The sequence below is a fragment of the Trematosphaeria pertusa genome (genome assembly GCF_010094035.1).
Source record: "Trematosphaeria pertusa strain CBS 122368 unplaced genomic scaffold BU26scaffold_1, whole genome shotgun sequence".
Classification (NCBI taxonomy): Eukaryota; Fungi; Ascomycota; class Dothideomycetes; order Pleosporales; family Trematosphaeriaceae; genus Trematosphaeria; species Trematosphaeria pertusa.
In genome coordinates this window covers 1,881,569-1,900,101 of record NW_022987212.1, presented here as the reverse complement: position 1 = coordinate 1,900,101, position 18,533 = coordinate 1,881,569, and the positions used below count along the sequence as shown (strand labels likewise).

At 54.3% G+C, this 18,533-nt stretch overlaps 9 protein-coding genes across 9 annotated transcripts; 4 read left to right on the top strand and 5 right to left on the bottom strand.

The window, feature by feature from the left end:
- Window positions 1-542: 542 nt before the first annotated feature.
- On the bottom strand, window positions 543-2,717 carry BU26DRAFT_513057 (HET-domain-containing protein). The gene has a single exon (XM_033827543.1). The coding sequence runs from the start codon at window positions 2,653-2,655 to the stop codon at window positions 769-771; it is 1,887 nt and encodes a 628-aa protein (XP_033691226.1). The 5' UTR covers window positions 2,656-2,717; the 3' UTR covers window positions 543-768.
- A 53-nt stretch (window positions 2,718-2,770) lies between these two features.
- On the bottom strand, window positions 2,771-4,422 carry BU26DRAFT_472291 (FAD/NAD(P)-binding domain-containing protein; the record flags this gene model as incomplete). The annotated part of the gene is made up of 6 exons (XM_033825422.1): window positions 2,771-3,252; window positions 3,315-3,396; window positions 3,453-3,768; window positions 3,821-3,987; window positions 4,035-4,216; window positions 4,300-4,422. The coding sequence occupies 6 exons, from the start codon at window positions 4,420-4,422 to the stop codon at window positions 2,830-2,832; spliced, it is 1,293 nt and encodes a 430-aa protein (XP_033691225.1). The 3' UTR covers window positions 2,771-2,829.
- A 777-nt stretch (window positions 4,423-5,199) lies between these two features.
- On the bottom strand, window positions 5,200-6,369 carry BU26DRAFT_498919 (delta-aminolevulinic acid dehydratase; the record flags this gene model as incomplete). The annotated part of the gene is made up of 2 exons (XM_033826370.1): window positions 5,200-6,108; window positions 6,166-6,369. The coding sequence occupies 2 exons, from the start codon at window positions 6,367-6,369 to the stop codon at window positions 5,200-5,202; spliced, it is 1,113 nt and encodes a 370-aa protein (XP_033691224.1).
- Window positions 6,370-7,543: 1,174 nt separating this feature from the next.
- On the top strand, window positions 7,544-8,490 carry BU26DRAFT_574176 (uncharacterized protein; the record flags this gene model as incomplete). The annotated part of the gene is made up of 1 exon (XM_033834329.1): window positions 7,544-8,490. A coding segment is annotated over one exon (855 nt), but the record flags the coding sequence as incomplete, so codon positions are not given.
- BU26DRAFT_16415 (uncharacterized protein) lies at window positions 8,490-10,129 on the bottom strand. The gene is made up of 5 exons (XM_033820182.1): window positions 9,835-10,129; window positions 9,657-9,781; window positions 9,234-9,607; window positions 9,117-9,184; window positions 8,490-9,063 (listed from the first exon to the last, which is right to left on the bottom strand). The coding sequence occupies exons 1-5, from the start codon at window positions 9,956-9,958 to the stop codon at window positions 8,582-8,584; spliced, it is 1,173 nt and encodes a 390-aa protein (XP_033691222.1). The 5' UTR covers window positions 9,959-10,129; the 3' UTR covers window positions 8,490-8,581.
- Window positions 10,130-12,432: 2,303 nt separating this feature from the next.
- Window positions 12,433-13,117, top strand: BU26DRAFT_513053 (uncharacterized protein). Its single transcript, XM_033827542.1, has 2 exons — window positions 12,433-12,544; window positions 12,605-13,117. The coding sequence occupies exons 1-2, from the start codon at window positions 12,448-12,450 to the stop codon at window positions 12,955-12,957; spliced, it is 450 nt and encodes a 149-aa protein (XP_033691221.1). The 5' UTR covers window positions 12,433-12,447; the 3' UTR covers window positions 12,958-13,117.
- A 46-nt stretch (window positions 13,118-13,163) lies between these two features.
- BU26DRAFT_513052 (uncharacterized protein) lies at window positions 13,164-14,095 on the top strand. Its single transcript, XM_033827541.1, has 3 exons — window positions 13,164-13,354; window positions 13,403-13,599; window positions 13,655-14,095. The coding sequence occupies exons 1-3, from the start codon at window positions 13,275-13,277 to the stop codon at window positions 13,921-13,923; spliced, it is 546 nt and encodes a 181-aa protein (XP_033691220.1). The 5' UTR covers window positions 13,164-13,274; the 3' UTR covers window positions 13,924-14,095.
- Window positions 14,096-14,330: 235 nt separating this feature from the next.
- Window positions 14,331-16,370, top strand: BU26DRAFT_513050 (PLC-like phosphodiesterase). Its single transcript, XM_033827540.1, has 2 exons — window positions 14,331-15,779; window positions 15,845-16,370. Exons 1-2 carry the CDS (start codon window positions 14,657-14,659, stop codon window positions 16,057-16,059), a joined length of 1,338 nt encoding a protein of 445 aa, XP_033691219.1. The 5' UTR covers window positions 14,331-14,656; the 3' UTR covers window positions 16,060-16,370.
- A 69-nt stretch (window positions 16,371-16,439) lies between these two features.
- BU26DRAFT_472273 (uncharacterized protein) lies at window positions 16,440-18,227 on the bottom strand (the record flags this gene model as incomplete). Its single annotated transcript, XM_033825421.1, has 4 exons — window positions 16,440-16,695; window positions 16,752-16,841; window positions 16,888-18,017; window positions 18,080-18,227. 4 exons carry the CDS (start codon window positions 18,225-18,227, stop codon window positions 16,594-16,596), a joined length of 1,470 nt encoding a protein of 489 aa, XP_033691218.1. The 3' UTR covers window positions 16,440-16,593.
- Window positions 18,228-18,533: the final 306 nt, after the last annotated feature.

Below are 18,533 nucleotides of genomic sequence, written 5' to 3'. Positions count from 1 at the left end.
ATTCCGTGCTCTCCTGTGCGACTTCACGGTGCTCGCGCTGACTCTCACCGCCCGTTGCGCGCGCAGAAGGGCATGGGGCATGGGCGGATCATTGGCTGTCGAGTGCATGCTGAAAGAAAGAAAGCTGCCGGTCGGCCAGATCGCCCTTCTGCCGGGTGGTGCTTGGAGAAAGGCCATGTTGACTGACTCGCACGAGCGCGGGGCTGCATCTGCTTCGAAACGAGCGAGACCGGTAAGAGATGTCGTGCTGTCGAGTGGCTCCGAAGATTCTGTTTTTGTTCCCTCTCTCGGCATCTTGCTAGACGGACATTCGAGGCCGAAAGGCTGTTCGGGGGCCTTGGAGAGTTCTGGGCTCGGCCGACATAGTGAGATTGGCGAGTCGGAATCGGATTGCTCACCATGGTGAGTCAGCCTGGCGTGTGCAAAGATGGTGCAGGAATGGGAAGACCTTTGGCTGCAGTGTTTGAGATGGACTTCATACAAGCTTCGATCGGAGCGGGCGGGCCTACTGCTGATACCGAGGTATGGACTAGACTATAATGGAAGCGCGGTGAGCTACACATCTGCTCTCCAGGGCTAGCAATTACCATAGAAGCTGATACTGAACAATGAGACGTATTGGCATCATTCAAAAATCGTATCCGCTAATGTCCCTACGGAGCGCTGAATCCTCACAAGCTCCCCACTGTCCTCTCCATCACGTCCTTCCTTTACGACCTCGGGATAGAGATACTCCTCATGCTAAACCCTACCAGCCCTTCAAAACCATCAGAATAACACAATCTCCTCAACTAGAGGATTACTCTCCCAAAAATCCCCTCCCATCATCCCATATACGTACGCGCTGCTCACGAGTTGAAACCTATTTTCATCTCCTCGTCGAAGCAAAAAGGGTATTGTCGAGCCTTCGAGCATGTAGACCACATCACCGACCTGAGTAGCATCTGGTGCACTACCCAGATATCCATTCGTGGTGATGAAGATGTGGCGATTGCCGATAGGCTGGTTCTGAAGGACTGAACGTAGGCCGTCTTGTCTTTCTCTCTCCATACCTTCTTGCCCAGTAAGATTTTCGTCGCCCTGCACTGGCCGTCGCGAATTTCTAGCCTCAGCCTGAGCGTGCTCTCGGGTCTTTGTGCAGTGCGACTCTCCTCGCTGAAAGAGGGCCTTCATTGTCACCGTGTATAGTTCCCTGTGCCACTGTCTCCACGCCCATAAATAGGGATAGACAACCTGCGCAATCGCTTCTCGAACAGGCAGCGAGGATGGTCTCCCTTTGAACAGAACCTTGACCGCATTCACCATAACTGGTACGTCTGGTAACGCACCCGAGAAATGCAATACCCGATCCACTGCATCGATCCTGGCTCCATTTAACAGCAACTCAGTCTCCCCTATCCGTTGACTCGTCAACCCCGGCCACTCGTAGGAGCCAATCACTATAGAAATCCAATGTTCGGGTTTGATCCCTGTGTGTCTCCAGTCTATCACCCAACTGGGACAATCTATATCGGATTTTCGATGAGCGAGACCGGAAAACAGCAGTACTTCTAACCCGCTTCGAACAAGTAAATGCCTCGTAGCCTGTGCGAAGACGGCAGCGTCCGGTGTTGTGTAGTCTATGGTGATGGCATCGCTGGCTTCTTCGTCGAGCAGGCCGAGAAATGCGTAGATCCGATCTTTCGCCTCGCTCGCCTCCAGGTGCGACTCATTGCAAGTAAATCTCATTACACTTGCCAGATTTAAACCCACACTGCAGCGTCGATAAATCTCTTGTAGAGCCACAATCGGTCGTCTCGAAAAATACAGGTTCGCAGCTCTAGACATCCCGTCCCCTGCCTCGCTGCCGTCATGTAGAACGTCTTCCCGCCACGAAAGAAGTGCTATTGCAGCGCATAGTTCAGTCCAAGGTACTACTGCGTTACCGCATTTCAATACCGCTGTTCTTGCTACCAGGACTTCTTGAATAACCCATGCACGTCGCCAATATGGTCTGTGCATTAATTGGATTATCGACTGTTCGGCCTCCTTGTCCAGTATTCTGGATAGTTGAACACATCGCACGGCATGTTGCCCTAGCCCAAGCCGCTGTTTGGCTGTCATCTGAAATAAATGCAGACCGCAGATGTCTGGAATGTTGAAGCACGAGGCTAGTATGGCTAATTTTCTGATCTTCTTCATCCCATGGTCACTTAAGTCGTCTCCAGCGCCGAGCCAAACAATGACTTCAACCGCGCTCTCGTATATCTTCTTCATCTTCTGGACTTGGTGGCTTCTTTCGACATCGTCCTTCTGATTGATACACAACGCGTCTATCCATAGGCTCTTGACTCCATCCTTGCGAAGCTGAAACAATGCATCGGCGAGATTAGTCGTGACTTGGGCTTCGCGATCATCGACCAGGATTCGTCGCGTTATCTTTGGATCGCCCCAGACGTAGGATAGCGCCCTATAGACCAGGCTCTCGTCGATCGAGCAGTGCCGAATCGTACATCGTAGAGTATCCGGGTCCTCGGTATCGTCCGCAGGGAGGAGCTCCAGCAGGCGGATCTGGTTTTCGGAGTCGTTCAAGGGTTGGTAAAAGGAGGGTGCACGGGGCTGGACGAGAGTGGGGCCGTCATCCCGCGTCTGTTCGGCGCTAGACTGGTGCTCCATTCTATAGTGGCTGTTGTTCAAAGACGCAAACGGTGCGTACTGGAGTGGAAGTGAGAAAGCGGGTAGCACTGAGAAGAAATGGTGAGTTCAGGCAGCTGCCTTTCGATTCAGCCTCGCACGTGCGGTGTGGCTGTGTATTATGTAAACAACGCTGCCTCATTGGTTATCTTGGCCTCATCCAGTCACCTCCTCCCACTTCTTCCTCGCATCACCAACAGCATCGCGACCCAAGACAGCCTTCTGATACCGAACATCGATCCAAATGAACGGTTCGGCTTCCTCGTCCGGCTTCTCTTGCCATTGCGCCGCCTTCAGAAGCCGATCGCGCTCTTCTTGCTCCGGCCCGTCGTCAAGATGATACAAGTGCTGATTCGATACGGACCCTGAATGAAGAGTCGTGGTCCGGGATTTTTGAAGCGACTCGTAAAGTTTCAGCGTTTCTCGCAAAGTCAGGTGCTGACACGATTTGGTATGGGCTTGTTGGTAGAGCCCGAGGAGGGTGGCAATGATGGCCCCGTCTTCGACGGCCATGGCTGCGCCTTGGGCTTGGTAGGGGAGGGATGGATGACATGCATCGCCTAGTAGAGCGACATTGTCCTGGGTTCAAGTTATCGTAAGATTCTGAACGGGCGTGCTTCGATAGCGAGTAAAGTGCTGACCTTTGTCCAGGAAGCAAGCTCGTTGTGATGCATCATCTTCCATCTTAGGACGGAAGAGAATGCCGTTAGGATCTTCGTCAGCCTGTGTGAGAGGTTATGTCAGTATGAATATGCCACCTAAGCTTATATGAAACTTACACAGGATCCCAACCTTCGAAAACTGCTTTCATCTCTTGTATATTGCCCTCCTCCGTCTTCACACCGGGCGGTAGATCGTCCGGACGGGCCATGACGAGATTGAACTCTTTGCCACATCTCACCGGATAGAACACTGCGTGGCTCTCGGGACCAATCCACATGGTTACCATACTCTGTCTACAGAGCACATCGACTGCTGGGCTTTCGAGCGCTTGCAGAGCCGACAGAGAGAATGTCCCCCGATAAGCTAGATCGCCAGTCTCTTGTGGTGGGGAATTACGGCCAAGAATTCGATCGCGCAGAGTGGACCATAGACCTGAGGCAGTGTTAGAACCCGAAGGAGTAGAACGGAACTAGGACGCAGTTACCGTCCGCGCCAATGATTACGTCTCCGGATATCATTGCTCCGTTCCTCAAAGTCACCCCTGTGCGCTCAAAATCGATGTCTTGAACGTCAGCCTTGAGCCTCAATTCGACACCCAAACGTTTGGCTTCCTCAACAAGCACCCGTTGGTAATCTGCTCGATGGATGACGCTAGGAACGTCAGCCTCCAGACGACTGGATAAGAACAACGGTCTTACAACCACGGCCATCGTTCATCCAGCTCCTCTCCAACGCTCCGTGAGCACAGCAACTCTCCATCCTTCCAGCGCCTGAGCTGGGTCGCCTTGGAGATGATGGAATACTCTTTTAATCGGTCAAGGAGCCCGTATTGAGCCCAGATACGTGAGGCATTGGGCGGTATCTGGATTCCTGCTCCCACCTGCGCATAATGAACAAATTATTCTACCCGTACGGATACAAGACCATCTCGGTCTCAACCGCGAACGACCAGACTATACGCACGGATGTAAGCTGCTCTACCCTCTCGAGCACAACGACATCCAGTCCCTGCCTCCGCGATGCAATCGCACAGGCCAGGCCACCGATTCCGGCGCCAACAATCACAATCTTGAGCGGCTGAGCCATGATTTGGCAAACGGTGAGCTTTTTGAGATGAGGACCTCGAACCTGAGCAACGGGTATCTAAAAAGCCAAACGCTGGAGCTGGGCTCAGCTGACAGCCCTGTCGCAGGTTTAGTAATAGGAAGCATACCATCGGTAATTTTTCAAGGCTCATGGGTGCACGATCCGGCGTACGTGGGCTCCACAAATCCTGTCGTACCGGCCAATACCTGCAACCCGTCTCTATTTCTCGTCGTAGTGCATTCGCTGGGAAGTTTTCTGGTACACTCACCTGCCGGGCACGGGTCAAAAAAGTACATACGTTCCCTCGAACTGGAAGCATACCTCGTGCCATGATTGGCTGCCAGGGGTACCTAGATAGTGGGTAACGCATGTAAGGCAACGCCCGGAAACTATCAGCAGGAGTATAATATCCAGCAAATCGCGGCACAGCAGTAAACAGGGAACCACCATGGTTCGCGGCAAATGCAAGCCTGCGACCTTACCGGTGGTTCTTCTAGAACTCGGAGTCCTTGGTTCAATTTCACGTGTCTCAGTCCAGCGTCCCCATCTTCAACTGCGACTCAGGGCCTGCACGATAAGCAACAGCGAGCTACAAACATCGCTAGCTAAGGCAAGGCGAATTTATTTCAGATCCTGTGTCTGAGCAAGGGATGTTGACATTGATTCGCGTTGACCTTTTACGTGCGCCGGATATGGAACGCCAGATTTAAAAAACCCCTCTTTTCGCCAATATAAAGAAGGAAGGTATCGTCTCAGCGCCGTCGACACAGAAACGCTTTAAGTGCTCAACCAATCCAAGAACTCGGGAGTGAAATAGCTCACGACAATCGAAGCACCGGCTCGCAGAATCCCCTGGGTAGCCTCCTCAGCCATCGTCCTTAGATCGAACACTCCTGCCTTCGCTGCGGCGTGGATCATGGCGTACTCGCCAGACACTTGGTACGCCGCGATGGGCATGTCTTTGCCAATTTCCTTCGCGTCGCTGATGATGTCGAGGTACTGGCTGGCAGGCTTCACCATGATGATATCCGCCCCCTCGTTGATGTCGCGTGTAATAGCTCGCCGTGCCAGACCACGACCGCCCGGCGGAAGCTGGTAGCATCGCCGGTCGCCAAATGAAGGACAAGATCCCGCGGCATCGCGGAAAGGACCGTAGAGGCATCCAGAAAACTTGGCAGAGTATGACATAAGCACTACCTGATGTGCAATGCCAGCCTCAATGAGCTTGAGTTTGATTGCTCGAATACGCCCGTCGTTCATATCTGACGGGGCGACGCAGTGAGCGCCAGCCGTCGCGTAAGCCATAGCCACATCACTAATGCGGTCTACCGACAAAGCGTTGTTGAGGCTGCCATCGTCTCGCAGAATACCGCAGTGTCCGTGTGAAGTGTACTCGCAGAGGCAGACGTCGGCCACAATGAAGAGGTCGGGGAAGGATCGTCGGAGGAGCCGGATGGCCTTGATTACGGGGCCCTTGGGATCATCCGCTGCGGTGCCCAGAGCGTCTTTCGCCCCCGGCGCAACTGGCACGCCGAACAGAATAACCGACTTCAGACCCTTCTCCACGAGCGGTGTCAGGAACGGAACGATCTTATTGAGGCCCCGGCGATGCTGGTTCGGGAGAGAGGGAATGAGCGTCTCCTCGTCCGGCTGGTCGGATATGAAGAGGGGGTAAATGAGCATCGACTGTTACAGGTATTAGCTCTTATGTACCGTAGGGCGCAAATGCCATTCCGAGCTTACCTTTGTTAGTTGCCGTTCGGCCTGCCATGCTCTTGCAAGCGGATGGCTGTATCCTCCGTGCAATTGGCTTGAAATATCGCCCACGATGCTGACGCTCGTTGCGGCAGTGCTGGTGTATGATCGCGCCTTCGAGGCTTGCGAGCGCAATTCTTCCTTGTCCGCATTCCGATATGCGATGTCTGAGACGAGCGACGAGAAAGACATGGTGATCGGTTCGCGAGGAATCAACGGGCGGTAGCAGAAGGACAGCGGAGAAAAGAGGATGCGCAGGAGGGAATCGAGCTGAAGGAGTAAGCAGGCCTGAGGAGTGCTTTATGGCGGGCTGTGGAAAAAGTGACGGAGTGGCGGGTGTGAGAATGATCGGCAAGCCGAGGATGTCGACGTTTCACTCCGAATCCTTGCAACCAGCGAGCGGCTAACACGGTCAATTCCTTGCCGGGGCAAGAGGACAGCGCGGTCGAGTTTAGTCCGAGAGATGGGAGAGATATTGAAGAGGATAGCTGACTTGTACGATGCCGGCACAAAAGTTTAGAGTGGCACTTCCGAGACTTCTCCGCTGTGAGTAAGCCCGTGCCCTGATTGGATAGTTCCAGAAAGGGCTTAGCGCCTAAGCGAAACATCACGACGCTGATTGCACACCGTAACTCCATCACACTCCGACACCAAATCATGTGGCTGCGTTGATGTCTTCCCTAGTCCGAAACACTCTACGGAATGCTTCTAAGCCGGCTTGGTGAGGTTCGCTGAATATGGTGTATAAGCTCTGCGCGACGCCACTTACTCGACTACGAACTTGCACCTCTACGGATGCCTTCTCATGCGCGTCTGTTTACTGCTCTATTTATGACACTCTGGGGGTCTGAGGCACATTCAAAGTGTAGGTTCAGCTAGAGCGCTGTGTTCTATCCACATAGGTCTGGATGTCTTCACCCCAGCTGGTGGGAGCCAATACACTACCCGCTGTTAACCATGCATATGCTTTCCAGAGCAGCGGTATATCTATGGTTGATATCCGCAAATCAGCCATAATGTAGCTCTTTCTTCTAGCGCCCCTTACTTATTCAAAAGTGTCCCTTTCCAACTCCGGCCTCCTTCGCCAACCACACCGCCACACTCTGGGAAAACTCTAGATACAGGAAGAGCTGGTTGAGATACAGCTCAGCCTACTACACCTTCAAATCAAAAACAGAGCCAGCTCCTGACATGCGTGAGTACCAGATGGTGCAAGTCATCGTTTCGTTTTCCTCTTTTCATCAACAAACACTCCTGATGGCGATTTCGCATGTTGTCACTGTCCGTTTACACACCGCCCTTCACTCTGGCTTTGCAACCGCGGGCACTCTGGCAACGACTGCAATCACGTCATGGCCTCCCAAACAACAATAAAAGTTTTCGCCGACGCGTCTGTCCTTCCGTCACCACCTTCTTTCGACCGACGACCTCAAGCGCACTCTACCGCCTTCGCGCTTTCTCGTCTGTGGGTTACTCTGTGGGCTACTCTGGGGATCGCACGTCTTTCCGAAGCGTCAGAACCGTCTTCTTCTACAAGCGTACTACCGCCTACGCGCTTCTATCTGTGGGCTTTCCGGGGGCTACAAGCTGTTCAAACCGTCACATCTACATTCGTGCTCCAACGCATCAAACCAACCAACCCAAGTTCCCAACAATGGCGTCCAGAAGCCGCAACTTCTTGCCGCTGTCCTCGGTCATCTTCAGGCGCAGGTCTGAGCAAGACTTACGCGATACGACTCAGTCCACCAACTACCAGCAGTCCGCGACTACAACTGCACTCCTCGACAACATCGATGAACAGGCCGATGACGACGACGATGACGAGATCACTGCTCTTCCCTCCACGGCCCCGTCTGCGTCCTCCAAGGCTTCCCAGAAGAAGAAGAAGAAGGCAGATACCGTCACGCCGCCGGCCAACCGCGGCACCCCGTCCCCCGGCCCCGCCACCACCCAGGTGGGCGCCGTCACTGAGCCGATCCTCCGCCGAGAGGTGGAGTCGGGATGGGACAAGTGGGTTGCCAAGATGAAGAAGCCGTTCAGGAGCATCAAGGCACGCCTCGGAGAGAAGAAGCGGCCACGCCCGCAGATCAGCGGTCCCACCAACTTCCAGCACTCGGAGACCGGTGGAATCGTCGGGATTAGGGATGAGCGCGGTCGTCTCCCGCATGAGCGCGAGCGCGAGCAGCAGCGAGGCGTTGGTGGTGCGAGGGTCGAGCTATGAAACGGCTTGAGCATGGCATCAGGGGGGCTGAATAGCTTCACGGCCTTTTCCAACGGCGATTGTAAGAATACATCATAGCAGGAGACACCCCAGGCCTCTACAAGAGAGCCAAGAGGAGGATAACCTTATTAGCATCCCGACCTCGCCTAATAACTACCAATACAATGAATGATTCCAATCCATCTAATCCCTATCCACACTAATAGTATGCTCCACCCTAATATCCTGCCCCCTCTCCGCCCTCAACTCATCCAACTGCCTCTCCTCCACATACACCAACCCCGTATCCTCCAAACTATCCCCACTCGTACTCCCAAACCTCGGACTCCCCGGCCCACTCCGAAACCACTTCGCAAAGTTCTTGCTCGCCCTGCTGCTGCCGCTGTCCACCGTGTACGCCGGGCTCGGCAGCGGCGTGTTGGACGGCGTCGGCTTCAGCTTGTCGCTCTTGTTTGTGCCGCTTTCGAGGTCCAGGCCCATGGGCGCGGAGGCGCGCGAACGCGAGCGCGAGCCAGAGGGCGTTACTTTTGAGACGATTTTGCCGAAGGAGGAGGTTAGACGCGGGAAGATGAGGAGGGCGATTACTTTTACGCTGGGCGCGCAGGCGACGACTACCGCGAGGTGGTTTTCGATTACGGACCAGATCATGGCGTTGGCGAAGCGATCTGAGTATCGGTGTTAGTGATGGAAGACTCGAGCTATAGGGAGGAGTACTTACATGTGAAGTCGGGTCGAGTGGCGAACATATGGACCGAATAGACACGGGCGGCGCTGGCTGCCAGGACACTGTCATATATTAGCCCAGCTCATCGATGATAACTAGTGACAGACTCACAGTCCACCAAGGGCGAACAAACAATTCAGCCCAATCCGCTGGGGCCTCCTCAACTGCAAATGCCACGTGAAAATCACAGGCATAATATACAACACCAAATCCGTGGCCAGCATAATATTCGCATTAAAGTAAAAGAAGATATTCATATTAGCGCACCAGCCGGGCGCTGTAGCATCCCAAGCCTTGCGAATAGGCCGGCATTGGAAGATGTCGACGAGGATGCTGCTGCTGCCGAAGCCGAAAGCCACAAAGTGCATGATGTAGATGCTGATGTGGTGCGATTTCTCGCGCGTGATCTCCGAGTAGAAGAGCAGGAGCGCGTGCTTGACAGCCCAGTTGCAGAGGAAGTAGAAGACGTTGGAGGCGATGACGAGCTGGGGACGGGTTAGTGGACGGGGAAAGGAGAGGGGGATGGAGGCGTACTTTGACGATCTTAGGCATGTTGGCGGGATCCACATCTGCTTGTTGGATCCCGAGGCCGAGGCCGGTTCCAACGATCTGGAAGATGGAAAAGATGGTCGCCGCGACCGCAGCCACCGTGATCAAAGCTATCAATTCATTAGCATTCAGTGATGGAGGCCACTGGAGGAGAAGTACTCACCATCGTGCCAACTGAACTTCCCAACGACGAAGATTCGTCGCCCAGCTCTCGAGCAGGTCGCCGCAAATGTGAGAGCAATGAGAAGGGCGTTGAGCCAGATAATGGTAGGCCGTTGGTCATACATTGCGGCTCCTCTGGTCCGAGAGCCTCACGTGTACTCAAGCTAATGGTACGTGAACAGGACAAGTCAGAGAGAGAAGAGACAGTCACTCTGTCTCAGTCGAAGGAGCAATAAGAATACAAGATAAAAATATGTGATAATACAACAGAACCGGAAGAGCAGAAACGCTTGAAAACAGCAGGATGATGAGAACACCGCCTCCCCACCGGATGACTCTGGCCTTAAGACCTGTCTCGCAGCTCGCTGAGCATACACTTGCAAAAGTAAGCAACACAGAACTAGCCCCGCACCCTCGTTCAAATGCCGCGCACTGCTGTCGCTTACAGTTACACGACCTATGACAAGTTAATATAGATGCAAGGCTGCAAGCGCTGAACGAAACATCTGCACGTTGTCAGCCAATCGTAGCCGCGCACGAAACATGCAGCTGCCGTCATCCAGTCGGTCAGCCCTAGGCTCGCTCAAGACAGCCTTTACAAAGGGCCGATCACAGGCGTGAGATTTGAACACGCAACGTGGAGAACCGGGGTGTGGAGTGGAACGGGAGCGGTGAGGTCGATCGCGGGCACCGTCGGGTAGGGCCGTGGAATTACTTGTGATATAAGGAATCCTGTGGACTATGAGGATGCCGTAAATCGCTGAAGCTCCAAGCATTCTGGATATTGCACTTTAAGACAGGAGAAATCCTGCTCGTAAAGCATCCTGCTGTGCACCACAAGTAGATGACGACCAGGCGTTCCTCAGGTGAGCGGCGTCCGCCCAACAACGGGAGGATGCCGTCGAACCGTCCCGCCTCCGCACCCCTCTAAGCTGAAAATAATGCAATGGATCACGCTGTCTCCCCTTGGCTCAGGGTGATAGGACGATCGCCGTTGGCGACCGTTCTTGGTGGCTGCTCAGCGCGATTGACATTGGGCGTTGATGAGGGCTTATCGGTGTCGCTGTAGGGCTGGCGCTGTACGCGCTAAGCGACGCTGGATTTATATTGCTTAGCGAATAGTTCCTCTCCGGTGGATCCACTACCCTGTAATGTGGTACCCTGTTTCGGCCATCAGCCGACGTTTTCGGCATAAAGTCCTTCGTGGGGAACGACTCGCATGGGCGGAAGCTTTGTGAGCTAAATTAAACCTCACCGACGCTCGATGGGACCAGAAGGCTTTCCGCTGGGCGTTTACGCCCGTTGAAGATCACCCTAGGAACCCGCAGCCACAACCGATGCCGTAGAGTAGCGCAGAATTGGCAGACGGAGACTGATTCTGGGCATTCAATATTGTCCACAGGCAGAGCGTGCGCCATTTCTTTTGCCCTATATCGTGCTTCGTCAATCTGGAATGGAGCGGTGTGTTCGCAGTGTTCTCTCCTCTGGTGGGGCCAAAATAATCCACTCCCTCAGGCGTTCTTGTTGGATGCACGCGGAAAACTTCCCTGAAATGACCCTCGGCAACGCCTGTTCGTTTCACAAGCGCCTGGTATATAGCGAAAGGGACCGAGCTTAGTAGTGGTAAGGATCTATTCCTTTCTTCCGCGTGGCCTCACTGACCACTTCTGATAGTGGATAGCTGTGTAACCCGAGAGACGAATCCAGTGAAGAGAATAAGGAGCAATTCCTGAAATAGACCGCAACACTCCGTAAAAGGGCCGTGATGGGCTGAGCGCCATGTTTGCTGCCATAACAAGGGACGGGAGACGAACCGGTGTACGGCGTGGGCACCGCTTGCAGCTTTGCAGGTCGCTGCAACTTCGTCACACAAAGGGGTCGGCCTCAGGAGCGGTAGGGGATGTCGTGCAAAGTCTGGAGCAGTTCCTCTTGTAATCAGGTTCTGGTTTTCGGAAATATTTTTCGACGATCACTGTAGCTGGCCGGCCACGTGGGGGATTCGTGCAGCGTCCCGGTCCCCTATTAGTAAACCTAGCACTCCAGGGCTTCCAAGGTTCTGCGAAGTTTTTCTCCTGCGCTATTACCAAGTTGGTGCGTAACAAAGAGGACAAAGGTTTGTTTTGGATTGGAAACTTAGCTATACCTAAAGTTCTCGTGTGGACAACGGACGCTCGGCAAAGCTGATCCGGTATGATGCGGAGTAGGGTCACGTGCTGGGACGCCTAGTGACGCACTCGATTTCAGCTATCCATGAATGTCTGCAACGACCGTGGTAATATTAGTTACCACTCCGAGTCGACTTTCAAGTACGGCGTCCTGCTCTTCGTTAGCAATGTCTGACCCGAGCGCAAAGCCGAACCCTTTCTCCGGTCCGGGCATCGTGCAGAGCTTCATTAAGCTCCGCAAGGACTCCCAGCTATCGGAAGAGGTGTTGTGGAAGTGGTGGGATGGAGTGTATATCCCCGCACTGCTGGAGACCGGCGTTGTCAAGTCCGCATGGCGCTGGAAAGCGGCCAACCAGGACTATGACAAGCAGCACATGATAATATACAAGATTCCGGAGATGGCGGAGGTAGCAGCTCAAAAGCTCAGGGGAGTTCCACGGACTAGCGACATGTTCCCGACGAGCGGACCCGTCGACGACTTTACAGAGCTAGAAGTGAGATGTCTCACGCTCACGCAGCTGTACGAGACGGCTAAGCAGCCAGAAGGTACGCGCTTTGCTCATAGCGGAGTGTGCGTTGTATCGAGTCGGCTCCTGACATAAGCAGATGCGGCTACAACGATTATCTACGCGGGCATGCAACCAACGTCGGGCGGAGAGGCGGACCTGGATGCCTGGTACAGAGAAGAACACAATGATCAGATGTCAAAGGAACCGGGATGGAAACGGACGTCGCGATTCAGCCTTCTCTACCAGGACCGGAACGACGGGAAGGAGCCTGGCGGGCTTGGCTTCCTGGCAATCCACGAGTTTGGAGAGGGGAACAAGATCGGAAAGGACGTCGAGCCTTTAGATCCCATGACGGACTGGACCAAGAGGTGTATGAGCGAATGCAAGGCGATCGATGCTGCCGTTTACCACAAGGTAAAGAGTTTCGGGAAGGCGGCGGATGGGGCGTAGGCGAATGGACCGCCAATCACACAACGCCTCCACTCATATGCTCGAACCTAGGGAAAGCTGGTGTCGTAAAAGATGGGAGCGCGATGAACGGAACAGGGGCAGGGCCGAGAGGAACCCACATGATATCTACTTTCGGTTAGCGCGCCCGCACGGGCCTGACGTGACATCGTCGTCAGATGGAAACTCCGCTCATGCTCATCTGTGCATCATCGTCAAGTCAACTCAAACTATTAAAGCTCTTCCAAGGTTGCTTTGCTGGTCAATTGCATGCTAACCACCCGTCTCGACTAACGTTCTCGAAGCTCCCAAGTGACACTATGACAGACTCGTTGGCCGCATTCAGAGATCGCAGAAGCAAGGAGCTCCGGAAGTTGGCGGAAGAGCATCTTCAGCATGAGTGCGTCCCAGAGTTTATTGCCATCGAAACAATGCTAATGTTGCGCAGCTTGAGGCAGTCAGATCGCGATATCCTGCGCAGTGCAGGAGGCAAAGTCTCAACCCACGCGCAGCTTGGCTCTCTGCTGGGCATAAGCTTCGGCCTCTACTGTGCTATTCGACTGCGCAGTATGCGGCAGGCCTACTTCAATGCATTCAGGGCAATGGAGAAGCCAATTGAGATTAAATTTGCCGACGGTCGAACATGTGGGCATCTACATGCCCCTACGAGCGTCCAACCGCTAACATCCGTATCTGCCAGCCCCAATTCCCGATATCACGAATCAACTAGCACCCTCCAAGTGGAGTGATGCCGCGACCTACTTCTTCTTCTCCGTGGGAGGCTTGTTCCTCGGCGGCGAGCTTGGCTTCTTGACTGGTACCGCGTCGGCGTCGAGAACGATCGAGAAGGACCCGGAAGCGAGAGAGCGGATCGAGAAGGCTTTCAAGAAGTACCGCATCGATGTGCTGAAGCAGGAGATAAAGCAGCTGGAGGGGAACAGCAAAATGGAACAGATCTTTGGCTCTTGAGACGCAAAGCGCCAGGATTTTGCCATAACGGCACCCCCTGTGTCGGGAACAACCCCGCGAGCACATGAATTCTTGTATATATCTGATCTTGTTCTTGGATGCAGTGTCAGTCTGTATTTGCAGTGAGGAACTGCGTCCCTGGCGTATAGATGAATCCACACCTTAATCTGGGCATGTTTGCTGTTGCGGCCAAAGGCTAAAGCATCCTATACTCACCGTTACGTGCTAGTTGTGCGCCGGCGATTTTACCAAGCCCTTCCGCAGCCAGCGGCCACGCGGCCAGTGGGAATCGTTGGCGGGTCCATGTGGCTGAAGCCTGAGGATCCCTGCGCGCATTGGTGGTTGACGTCATTGCCGACCCACAGAAATCTTCGAGCGGTCCGCCGGCGTCTCGTTGAGCTCTTCGCTGTTTATTTTCGCTCCTGTTCCCTTTCGCGTCCATACCAATATACTCCTTTTATTCCTGCGCATATTTTCCTCCTCAAGAGGTCACGATCGTTACCGAGTATCATTTCGGGTTCACGAAGCACTGCCCTGTTTCGTGGCGGCCATCGTCGGGCTCGAGTGTAGACGGAGCATTGAACTTAATTCAGATCAGCTCTATGCTTCCAAGTCGCTCGATCAGTGATAAGAGAATTGAACACTAGGTGAAGACTGCAGAGCGCGATCAACTTCGCCCTCCATTACGGCGCATACGAACCTCAGGCACAGCAGCACGACCGAACAAACCGGCATGAATTCCAGAATACTCACCCTAGTATGGCTCGCAGGCCTTGCTGCAGCGCAAGACTCCTCCCAATCCGTGGTCACAATAACGGGCACTACCCACCAGCTCACAGGGGGCGATGCTGGCCCAACAGTCACGCTTCCGTCCGACTTCGAGGGTAGCACTTTTCCGACAGGCACAATGTCAGGCATGCTCTCTGGCAGCACTGGCGCGCCGAACGCGACTGCATCGGGCACGTCCACCCCTGAAAACACACTCACGGAGATCGTAGGCGGGACACGGACAACAGCTGTCAGTGGGAACATGACAGCCACCACAGCGACCACACCACGACCCTCAAACACTCAGCCTTGCAACAACTACGCCGAATTCTGCAACCGCAAATACTCCAACATCACAGAAGTCTGCGCGCACAATTCTCCCTTTGTACGCAAGAACAACGCAGGAGCGAACCAGGAGTTTGGCGTCACGCAGCAGCTGAACGACGGTATACGCATGCTCCAGGGCCAGGCACACTACGTCAACAACACGCTCTATTATTGCCATACTTCGTGCGACCTGCTCAACGCTGGTACTGTGGAAGACTACCTCACCGACGTTACGAAGTGGGTTGCGTCCCACCCATTCGACGTGATCACCATCATCTTCGGCAACTACAACTACGAGGACAAAGACGAGAACGGAAACCCGCTCGTCACGTCCAAGAACTTTGCCGAGCCCATTGAGAACTCGGGGCTAAAGCAGTACATCTACCAGCCGCCCAAAACAGCCATGACCCTCGACGACTGGCCCACGCTTGGCGAACTCATCATTAGTGGCAAGCGTGTCATCACATTCATCGACTACAACTTCGACACGGACGCCGTGCCGTATATGCTGTGGGAGTTCTACAACATGTGGGAGACGCCCTTCTCGCCCACGGACACCGAGTTCCCCTGCACGCTCGGCCGTCCCGCCGGCATCAGCGAGGAGAAGCAAAGAGAAATGCTGTATCTCGCGAACCACAACCTCAACGTCGAAGTCAGCATCGCCGGGCTAGATCTCGTGATCCCGAACACCGTCGAGCTCACCCAGACGAACGCGCTCAATGGCTCGGGCAGTCTGGGTTTGATGGCGAATAACTGCGCGAGTAAGTTTGCTGTCCCCTCTCCTCCCCTCTATTCAAAAGACTACAGAGCTGACGTTGCTCGACAGGTGAATGGGGCCGTCCGCCGAACTTCCTCCTCGTCGATTACTACAACTTCGGATCCCCGATGAATGGCTCGGTCTTCGAAGTCGCCGCGCGGGCGAACAACGTCACGTACAATCGGAAGTGCTGTGGGACGGCTAGTCTTGCTACTGTTTTGGAGAGACCATCGGCTACATACTTCGGGCTTATGATTGCGGTTGTGGCGGCCCTGGTGCTATAGAGGAAGAATAATGATGGTTGTGTGCATATGGAAACCTCTCGAGAAAAAGCGTCAGAAGTAAATTAAAAGACAAATTCTGGGAGTCTCGGGAATTGCACAGCGGTATACTGGGCCGCTTGGATGTCTTTTCAGCATGCGTTATTTAGCGGCATAGACTGGGTGGGAAACCAATCACGGATACGCATTGAGTGCTTATCATTATTCACGTTCTCGTGCGCCGTAAGAACGAGCTGATATACCTGGCATTAGAATCTCTATTGCCGACCGAGTAACGTTCCATGCACATATATGTATAAGTCAGAGAATTGTGTGCAATTGTGGTATCATTGTCCTTCAGTCCTGAGGCCTAAAGCCAATCGTGACGCCGAACCATGTAGGTCCTCCGCAATTCTCCCATAAAGCACGCGGAAGTGTCCACCTCATAGTTATAGTACATCGAGTGCCATCGGCTGTCGAAACACGGTTGCCGCCAGAACGCAATCGGGCACCTTAAAGGTATAGTATTAAACAGAGAGACCGAAGCCGACCCAAGCCCTAGTGATCGAAGACAGCCGCCTCAAACTTGGCCTCGTTGTAGTACTGTGCGCGAATTTCTCGGCCGCGGAACTGGTACCCTTCGTGAAAGCGGTTGACAGCCTGTATATTTAATATCAGAACGGTCCGTTCCGGTCGAAGGAGCTGGAAACACTTACGTTCAAGGCGCTTAGCTCAGAAGCGAACTTGATGTAGACCGACTGCGGATTGCTGCTCATGTTGACATAGATGCGCTCCACCCGTCCGAACTGCCGCTTGTTAGCTAGAGACTACCCTCTGCGTGATATTTCTCACCTTTGCGTCGAATGTCTGGCCCATCTCCTGCCGAATGCCTCCGTCGTCTCGGTCAGCATCAGCCGCCCAGTCGACGTCGTCGACACATCCCCAGGCGACAACCACCTTCGACTCGTCTCCGAACCTGCCCGGCTCTTTCCGCTTGGTGGTGTGGCCACCAAGGATATCAAAGACCTGCTGAGACTTAATATTTCTATTTCCATCTTCGTCAACGTCATTGGAGTTAGCAACCCGCCGTGAATTCGCTCGAGCCTTTACCTCGAGGTGAGTCGTGATGCCGTCTTTGTTCTTGCCCAGCCCTTGTCCCTTGATGTATCCCATCTTGGCCATCATCGCTTCCGCTTTACTGATTTTCGGTCGCTTTGCAGGTCGCTCGCCGTAGGCCCGCTCGGCAATATTGTCTTTCATCTGCACGTCAGTAACATCATAGCGGACAGGCGGTGCTGAGATGGTCGCGCGGCCATAAGCTGCCCCTGGTGTATAGCCAGTTGGGGTCTGACGAACAGGGGCAGCAGAGATCGACGGATAGTACGGCGTAGAGGCTGGTGGAGGTGGAGGAGGTGGCGGCGGAACCTGGTCCTGATCCGCAGGTGGTGGCGGCGGAGGAGGCGGCGTTGAATCGCTGGCCTGGTTGTAGGCTACAGGCGGGCCAAGCTCAGGCTTCGTTGGGTATGATGAGGAGGATAGCCGTGATATCTTGTCCGACTCTACGCTGCTGCTGCTGCTGCTCACGTTGCGCAACCGGGAGGGAGCAGGTTGTGCGTGCAGGAAACCCGCAAAGCCGTGCAACTTCGCGCCCCAGCCTCCGCTCGCTCGATATGCCAAAATGTTTGACGGCCGCTCCGGTTTGTATGGCGCTTCGCCTTTCCAGTAGCCATACTGCTTGGCGAATTTCTTCTCCTGCTTCTTCTTCTCTTTCTGCTCCCGAATCAACTGTCTCCTATAGTCCAGAGCCTCCGCGTCGTCGTCTGCAGTGCTGCGCCACCAATCAAGGCCGGGCTGCTGGCTGGTCGTAACCGCTGGAGCTGGATCCGAGGAGCTTGAAGGCATCATGGGCTTCTTTACTGGCGGTTTCTTGGCGGTGGGGCCTTTGGCCTGCGGGCGCTTGATGTTGTGCGGATTATGGAACGCTAGAAGATGGCATGAGTCGTCGAGGTTCAAAGGCAATGCACGGAGCAACTCGAGTAGATACCAGGTGTTTTCTTCTGCTCGGCCTTTGCCTCCTCCGAGAACTTGACGGGAGGCGCGGAGATGGTCGCAGATGCATATGGATTCGGAAGGCCCCTAGAGGCATAGGGATTGGGCAAGCCTCGCGGCTTCTCTGCCTGTTGGGATGCCATGTTAGCAATGAATGTGGGCGCGGTTGTCGCTGCAGATGGACGCTGCAGGACGAAACTGCTCTGCACTGCGAGGAAAGCTGTGGGTAGTGGGAAATAGAGACAAGAAGGCGCAGCGCCAGGCTCGGACGGTAGAAGCGGCGGTGGGCTGCGACTGCCCGTGGAGTGACGGTGGCCCGGCGAATGCTTGTGAGGAGAAGTCGTGAAGAGACGTCGAGGATGGCCCGAAGCTAACGAAGGCGCGTCCCGCGCCAAGGCGCGCCAAGGCTACGTCACGTGCAGGGACGATCGTGCTTACCTAACTGCCCT

What these genes read in the sequence shown, in the direction of transcription:
- BU26DRAFT_513052 (XM_033827541.1), top strand. Translation starts at nt 13,275, where the DNA reads ATGACAGACTCGTTGGCCGCATTCAGAGATCGCAGAAGCAAGGAGCTC. An exon ending in GAAGAGCATCTTCAGCATGA is followed by an intron (nt 13,355 to 13,402) that starts GTGCGTCCCAGA and finishes AATGTTGCGCAG; the next exon opens with CTTGAGGCAGTCAGATCGCG. An exon ending in ATTTGCCGACGGTCGAACAT is followed by an intron (nt 13,600 to 13,654) that starts GTGGGCATCTAC and finishes CGTATCTGCCAG; the next exon opens with CCCCAATTCCCGATATCACG.
- BU26DRAFT_513053 (XM_033827542.1), top strand. Translation starts at nt 12,448, where the DNA reads ATGTTCCCGACGAGCGGACCCGTCGACGACTTTACAGAGCTAGAAGTG. An exon ending in GACGGCTAAGCAGCCAGAAG is followed by an intron (nt 12,545 to 12,604) that starts GTACGCGCTTTG and finishes TGACATAAGCAG; the next exon opens with ATGCGGCTACAACGATTATC.
- BU26DRAFT_513050 (XM_033827540.1), top strand. Translation starts at nt 14,657, where the DNA reads ATGAATTCCAGAATACTCACCCTAGTATGGCTCGCAGGCCTTGCTGCA. An exon ending in GATGGCGAATAACTGCGCGA is followed by an intron (nt 15,780 to 15,844) that starts GTAAGTTTGCTG and finishes GTTGCTCGACAG; the next exon opens with GTGAATGGGGCCGTCCGCCG.
- BU26DRAFT_16415 (XM_033820182.1), bottom strand. Translation starts at nt 9,958, where the DNA reads ATGTATGACCAACGGCCTACCATTATCTGGCTCAACGCCCTTCTCATT. An exon ending in GAAGTTCAGTTGGCACGATG is followed by an intron (nt 9,782 to 9,834) that starts GTGAGTACTTCT and finishes ATGAATTGATAG; the next exon opens with CTTTGATCACGGTGGCTGCG. An exon ending in ACATGCCTAAGATCGTCAAA is followed by an intron (nt 9,608 to 9,656) that starts GTACGCCTCCAT and finishes ACCCGTCCCCAG; the next exon opens with CTCGTCATCGCCTCCAACGT.
- BU26DRAFT_513057 (XM_033827543.1), bottom strand. Translation starts at nt 2,655, where the DNA reads ATGGAGCACCAGTCTAGCGCCGAACAGACGCGGGATGACGGCCCCACT.